This window comes from Montipora capricornis, chromosome 3 (assembly GCF_036669925.1).
Source record: "Montipora capricornis isolate CH-2021 chromosome 3, ASM3666992v2, whole genome shotgun sequence".
Classification (NCBI taxonomy): domain Eukaryota; kingdom Metazoa; phylum Cnidaria; class Anthozoa; order Scleractinia; family Acroporidae; genus Montipora; species Montipora capricornis.
This window is the reverse complement of record NC_090885.1, coordinates 22,737,963-22,745,311: the sequence shown is the minus strand read 5'-3', so window position 1 is coordinate 22,745,311 and position 7,349 is coordinate 22,737,963. Positions and strand designations below refer to the sequence as shown.

Here is a 7,349-nt window from a genome sequence, read left to right as displayed (position 1 = left end):
CTAGCTTCGCCTCAATTCAATATATTTAAGGCTGTTTTGCTCTATCTTCTAATTCATTATTGTTTTTATATTCCTCCTATTATACTTTACCTTTTATATTTCAATGTCTTAGTTTATTATTACTTCTATTTTCTTTTTTTTTTTGTGATGTATATGTGTGTGTATGTGTGTTCGACCTAAATTATCCTAAACAAATCTACTGGCTGCCTGCCCCCTTTAACTTTTTAGTTATTTCAGGCAGCCAGACCCCCTATATCTATTTCTATCTATTTGAATAATTTATCTGCATGTAAGTAAGCTTATGGGGTAAATAAATTGTTGTTGTTGTTGTTGTTAATCCTCTTTTTTCCAATTGCTCTCCATTCGTGTGACCACTTCAGTAGTATTGCAGCTTTCAAACAGGCAGAGCTTCGGCCTATTTAGCATTTGATAGATGAAATAAAGAGACTTGTGGCTTTGTAAACAAATAACTGTTTCTGGGCAAGCCATTACACAAATTTCTTTTTTTACTAGTTTGAGAAGGCCAGCTAGCGGTAATGCCTTTCACTAGGAAATCTTTTCTGCTTTACGTAAGTCGTGTTGATAACGAGTTTCTTCTTGACTGGTCTTATCATTATCGTCGTCGTCATTGTCAACAATGGCCTCTGTTGGGTCCTCACGTCGGTTGTCACATTCTTGCAGTTTACACATGTTCGTGTCCTGAAAACCATTTGCGAGGCACGTGCAATTTGGCATCTCACATGGCCTCTTACAATGGCAGGATAATTACTCTAGCACAGGTATGAGCGCTGGCTCAACACTCAATCAGTTAACTCTCAGCCTTCCATTCTCAAGACCCCACTCATGCACAACCGGAGAGGGTATCTGTGAGCAGCTCTGAATGCTTCGGTGCCATATCGTGGTCTGCCTTTAGTTAGCTTGGTTAGCCAGCAGAAATCCCTGATCCCAATAACCGCAAGCTACCTAAGGAACTGTAGGCTAACTGCAGTGCTAACTAGGCTAGCCAATGTGTAATTTAGACTAACTGTAATAGCTTGCATGACTCCTATGACTTGGAGCCATGTGAACCAAGCAAGCAAGAAATCCCTTATCCCATTATAAGGGCAAACCGCAAGCTACTTAAGCTAACTGTAGGCCAACCGGTGTGACGTTTAGGCTAACCAGAGTTTTATTTTTTAGGCCAATCAATGTATTATTTTGATAGTGGCTCGCTGTCTTGCAGATTATCTGGAATGGTTGCAGTTTTGCTGGGATTTTGTTCCCCCCAGGAATGATGAAATAGCTTTGCAACAATTTTTTTTCTTTGCTTGAAGCAGTACTGCAAGAATTTTTTTTCTATTTCATTTGTGCTGCATGCAATTTTATTTCTAACAAGCGCTTGCAGGGATTTTTTTTTCTCAAAATCAACTGCAACTGCTTGGAAGGATTTCAGGGCGATGGTGAAATATGCACCGATATCGATGAATGCAAAGATAACAAAGATAACTCTCACAACTGCAGTCAGCATGCTCACTGCAACAATGTCATAGGTTCCCATGAGTGTACATGTTTTTCTGGTTTCCAAGGGATGGGAGGACATGCGAAGACATTGACGAATGCAAAGCCAAAACCCATCAGTGCAGTAAACATGCATTTTGCAGCAGCATTAATGGCGCATACAATTGCACCTGTCTTAATGGTTCAAAGGAGACGGATCGGTATGCAAAGATGTGAATGAATGCAACGAGGGAATACACAATTGCAGTGAGTATGCCATCTGTGCAAATACCGTCGGATCGCATAATTGCACTTGCAATCGCGGATTTCAAGGAGACGGTTGGGTATGCATGGATGTTGACGAGTGCAAGGAAGGAATCCACAACTGCAGTGGGTATGCCTACTGCACAAATAGAAGTGGTGCTTATAACTGTACATGCCACGGTGGTATTCAAGGAGACGGGTGGACTTGCACGGATGTGGACGAATGCAAGAAAGGAACCCACAGTTGCAATAAGCATGCTACTTGTACAAATACCGTCGGGTCTCATAACGGCACCTGTAATCATGGTTTTCATGGAGATGGCTGGGTATGTAAAGATGTTGACGAGTGCAAGGTGGGCATCCATGGCTGCAGTCAGTTTGCTGAATGCAAAAACCTTATCGGATCCTATCATTGCAAATGCCGCCATGGTTTCCAAGGCAGTGGGTGGACTTGCAAAGATGTGGAGGAATGCAAGTTAGGAATCCATAATTGCAATTGTCATGCATCCTGCACAAATAGCGTTGGTGGATTCAGTTGCACGTGTCGCAAGGGATTTGAAGGCAATGGGTGGTCGTGCACTGATATTAACGAGTGCCAGAGAGGCACCCACGGCTGTCACGCCTATGCAACCTGCCTTAACTCTCAAGGCTCGCATAGTTGCACTTGCGACACGGGATACAGCGGAGATGGAAAAACTTGCAATGGTAAGTGCAAGGGAAGGGATGCTGTTTCAAAAATAACTTCATTTCGGCAAAAGGGACGAGGAACCTGCCTGTCCTTATTGCTACTTTCATTCAACTATGATTTCCTCCAAGTTCGATCAATAGTTGCTGAATCAAAACGCACAAGATTGGGCCAAAGGGCCACACTGCTTAATGTTATTAGCGTATTTTACTGTTATCGCCATGAATACTGGCGTTAAAAATGATTAAAAGCGTTAAAAGGGTTGATTGGCATGTGAATCGAAGGAGTAATTAAGAAAGATCCCTCAAGCATCGATCGTGTTGTAGCAGAGTCATTTCGACGACCCTTTGGTCAGGCGATTCTTGTCTACGCTTGAATAATTCCTTCGTATTTCAAAATGCAATTCAGATAAATCCAGAACTGAACTGGGCAATATCTAGATAACTTGTGCCATCGTAGAGAATTCGTGTGTATTACTCACAAAGTTGATTTTTACGATTTCTTTTTATCAGATATCGACGAGTGTCTAGATGGGACTGATAGGTGCAGTTTATATTCGCGCTGTGTGAACAGTCCAGGCTCGTATGACTGCCACTGGTGTGGCCACGGTTTCCGAGGCAATGGGATGTCTTGTGTTGATTATGATGAGTGCGAAGAGGGCGTTTACGGTTGCCACAAGAAAGCCACGTGCATAAACACGGTGGGCTCGTATGGTTGTAGTTGTCACAAAGGATACAATGGAAATGGTAAAGTGTGCAAAGGTGAGTGGGCTCCACCTCCGGTTACAGGGTAACGTTATCAAAATGAGCAGCACTAGAAAAATACAAGTGATAACTCGCGAATTAGTTGATCAGTAAGCGCCTTCATAGCTGGAGCTGAGATCAAAAGTGATTCAGGTCAACGTCCCTTTACAACTTTCATCTGATCTATGTAACCATAGCTGTAAAGACCCTCAAAACGGGCACTGTCGGTGGGAGGGATCTTCAGTCGTTTGATCATATTGATCAGTGGAAGTCGGAAAGCCGACGAAACTACCGACGTCAAGTGACTATGCATTTGCGAGCATAAGTCCGGACAACGACGACGACGACGACGTCCCAGCAGACGTCATCTGAAAATATAACTCAGCGTCGATGGAATCATTTCGCGATTGGGAGAAGTCGTCGTGTGTACCAATATTACAGTAATAAAATTAGTGTGAACGACGCGGTCGTTAGAAGGAAAAATTGAAGATCTATTGTCTTGTGCTCAAGTCCTCCACATAAGCTCAAATTTGCTCATTTAACGTCGTTGTCAGGATAAAAACGGCGTAGAGATGTGCGAAAATATAAACCGTGCGTGCAGAGCTAACCTATTGCTTTGTGGTGTTGTCGTCGTCGTTGTCTTTTTTGCTTAAGCTTCCGTGCGTTTTACCGGTTTACCTTCATTGTCGTTCGTTCGTTAGAATGTCGAGAAGTCGACTTGTGGCACGTCAAGAAACTGATCATACTGAAGATTGGATGGTTGCCATATAAATAATCCACTATATTTTTTTTCCACAGCCTCTGCAGCGAGTGGTCTGCTACCCGCTCGTGAAGTTGATGTATTACTGCTTTCTTGGGCGATCATACGTATTTGTATTGGATGGCCTCCACAATGACAATACGAATATCTCCATCGTTCATCAATGTTCATATACAGTAACAGAGCGTGACATCAGCAGAAAATCAGCAGAAAACCAGCATTTATGCAATTAATTAAGCTGGAGACACTGTGTTGGTGGACGAAAACAAAAGATTTCTCCTTGGCTCCTTTTGTTCGTACTCCAACAATTACACCATTGTTACTAACCATCTATTACGTTTTGAATTAGCTCGGAAAGGAAAACAGGATCAATCTCGTCCCCAGAGCCTCCGTTACCCCGGTCCACCGGAACGCCGTGGGACCGGAGTCGCGCAGGAGGCTGTCTCTCTTTTTCAACCGCTGGTCAAGGGAACGAAGACTCTGGTAACGACATTGAAAACAAGCTATTTATAATATTTTTTCTTTTTTTCTGAGTTTGCTCGCTTCGTAACAAAAAGGCATTATTTCATTTATTCAACGGGATTCAAACTTACCATCCCACCTAATGTTATTGCGAATTCGCCACCACTGGATGTTTTAGTCTCGGCAGTGTCACCTGGCAAACGCTCTCATGAGTGTCCTACAGCACAGAAGTAGAGTATGCCAACTAGTAATCATGCTTATGTGACAGGAAAAAAGAAAATGTCATTTCAACATTTTACATCTTCCTACAGCAACAGACGTCCAGTCTAACACAATTATCTGGATAATCCCAATTGATGAGTGAAGTCAGAGCAAAAAACGTACACCGGTGCCAATGTGTAATCCATTGATTGGCTAGCAACTCGGAGAAAGCAGATTACAAATAAACTGAGAAATATTTAGCATTGCGTTTATTTGCAACGACAATCGGCAAGAGTCAGGCTGCTAAACTTGAGATGCAACTACGAAAGTTTTGTTCTTTTAAGTTGTCTCTGCTACTTCTGACAAACACAAATTTGAATCTGACGTTTGCCATTTGCTGCAAACGATGCGAATGTTATACTTCTTTAATTTTTTTTTTCTTTTAAATGGTGGGCGCATGTTTTTTGCAACCTAAACCTCAAATCCAATGACGACAAAATATTTAACTATTTAGTCCCCCCGATCGCACTAGATAGGCGAAATGATCCTGATGTTTCTGGAAACTAGGCACGCGTAGTCGTATCGGGTAAATTTTTTCAGCAGTCACCAGGGCCGCAGCGTGGTATGGGGGTAATCTTGATACATACTTCGACCTTGTTTGCCACGTCAGCCACGTGGTCTTCCCCAAGAAACGGAAGCATGGCGTTGGATAATTTTCCATACGCTGTAAGCTCGATGTAATCATAGTGTATGCTATACATGGCTTTCATAAATCACATTGTTCTGAGCAAAATATTCATGGTGTGCACAACATGTGTTTCATTACATTACACCCGTAATTACATTTATTGACAAAAACAAAAGTACCAATGCCTGCCATACAGAAACCCCACAACTTGAATTCCAACAATAAATGTCATACTTTCTAAAGGCGAGGGCAGATTTAGTGAGAACTATTGCTAGTTTAAAATTGTACTTCAGAGAAGATTGTAACTCGAATTTCTAATTAAGTCATTATATCATTCCATTATTTTACTGATATTTTTGTAATTTTGTATAATATATGTGTATAGCTAAGGTAATGAAGGAAAAAAAAGAAAAAAGTAAAACCACTGATCCGAAATAAACGATACATATTTTATTTTGACCTGGAAAGAAACAAACAGTAAAATTTGTGAACCATTATTGTAAAAGGGTGGGGGGTGTTGGTCAAGGAAAAAGTTTTTGCTTTTTGAGTACGAAAAGAAGTTAAAATTAACCGGCTTTCGCGCTTATTCATGTACTTTTCGTAATGGTTTTATCGCTTGTTTTGCTCTCCGGAAATTTCGCTTCCGTGCCGACAATTATTGAAATCCTTCCTTGTTTTATTTCTTCTGTATCATTGAAAGGTGTTGAGACCAAAGCGGATCAATAGAGCTTAGAACAACTAATCTTAGAGATGAAACGATCAGTGCCAAAGGCACAGCCATAACACATAACAACACAGCGTTGTATTTTATGAAGCTTCATCTAGAATGAGGGGATAAATTTCCAATCCATAAATACAATTCGTTTTAATTACAGAAATGAATACGATTTGCAATCTTTCCGTCTAATCTCAGACATGAAACGATCACTCCCCCAGGACCAAAGACACACGTACAGCCACAACACGCAACACCACAGCGTTTAATTATATGAAGTTTCACCTAAAACGAGGGAATGAATTTCCAATCCCTTAGTACTAAAGATGGAATCAGCACAATTCATTTTGCATAAATGAATCCGATTTGCAATATTTCCGTATTCTATATTCAGTCATTGCACGACATTAGTCTTAACGCACAAAACCTGCTCAGTTGTCAGTGTTGACATCATGGGTCTCACCGTTTTGACATCCCACGTTAATCAACAAGTTTTTGGATCTCAACTTGAATCGCATGCGAGTTACATGCATCGAATGAATTGTCACTATCGAATAGGACATAGGAAACCGCTTTGGTCAATTCTAAGATAAATTGTCTTCCACACTCCCTTGCAAGTCGGGTTCACCTTCGCGCAATCTTGCGCAAGCTATCATTATGTCTTTTTCCTGAAGCCTACTCGACCTTGTTCTTCGACCTGTGTTTTATGATAAGCTTTAACTACCCCTGTTACATACGGATAGGACAGTTTTGAACCCTCTTCTGTAATTCTCGTTGAAAATCACGTAAATGTATGGGTTGACGGCTGAGTTGGCGTGCCCAAGGAAAAGTGTGAGGAAGTCCATGTCATACGGCAAGCCACAAGTGAACAGATCCGATTCGGTGACCATCACAAACATTCGCACGTGTAATGGAAGCCATGACAACGCGAAGACTATGACCACGGTTACCAACATTTTCAAGACCTTTCTGTTGGTTTTGTCTTTATTGTCTTGATTTGAAGTTAGCTCTTGCCCTGGCGTCTGTCTTCGCCACAGTTTAAACATTATAACTGTGTAAAGAAATGCGATAGTTACCAGTGGAAGTGCGTAGAGGAGAACAAAGAGCGTAATAGTGTAGGCGCGAGCTGCGATGGCTTGGTCGAAAAGTGGAGCCCAGTTTTCCACGCACTGAACGAGACCCCTTTCCCCGGTGGTTGTCAAAACGTAAAGTTGAGGGCCGGAGATTGCGATCGCCGAACACCAGGATGCTCCAATGATTCCTTTAGCAACCCGAAATGTGATGACTCGTTTCAGAGGCCTTGAAATAGCGAAGAAGCGATCGAAGGCAATCGCGCACAAGGATAAAACAGAAAC

General features: G+C 41.8%; 2 protein-coding genes across 2 annotated transcripts in view; one reads left to right on the top strand and one right to left on the bottom strand.

Annotated features, from left to right (window-relative positions):
* Nucleotides 1-1,826: 1,826 nt before the first annotated feature.
* Nucleotides 1,827-5,718, top strand: LOC138039957 (adhesion G protein-coupled receptor E2-like). Its single transcript, XM_068885776.1, has 3 exons — nucleotides 1,827-2,445; nucleotides 2,938-3,186; nucleotides 3,967-5,718. Exons 1-3 carry the CDS (start codon nucleotides 1,827-1,829, stop codon nucleotides 4,062-4,064), a joined length of 966 nt encoding a protein of 321 aa, XP_068741877.1. The 3' UTR covers nucleotides 4,065-5,718.
* A 119-nt stretch (nucleotides 5,719-5,837) lies between these two features.
* LOC138040941 (substance-K receptor-like) overlaps nucleotides 5,838-7,349 on the bottom strand; it is a 1,909-nt gene continuing 397 nt past the window's right edge. Inside the window, exon 1 of the mRNA XM_068886675.1 lies at nucleotides 5,838-7,349. This exon is cut by the window's right edge and continues 397 nt beyond it. Within this exon, the coding sequence (XP_068742776.1) occupies nucleotides 6,711-7,349 (639 nt within the window). The 3' untranslated portion in view covers nucleotides 5,838-6,710.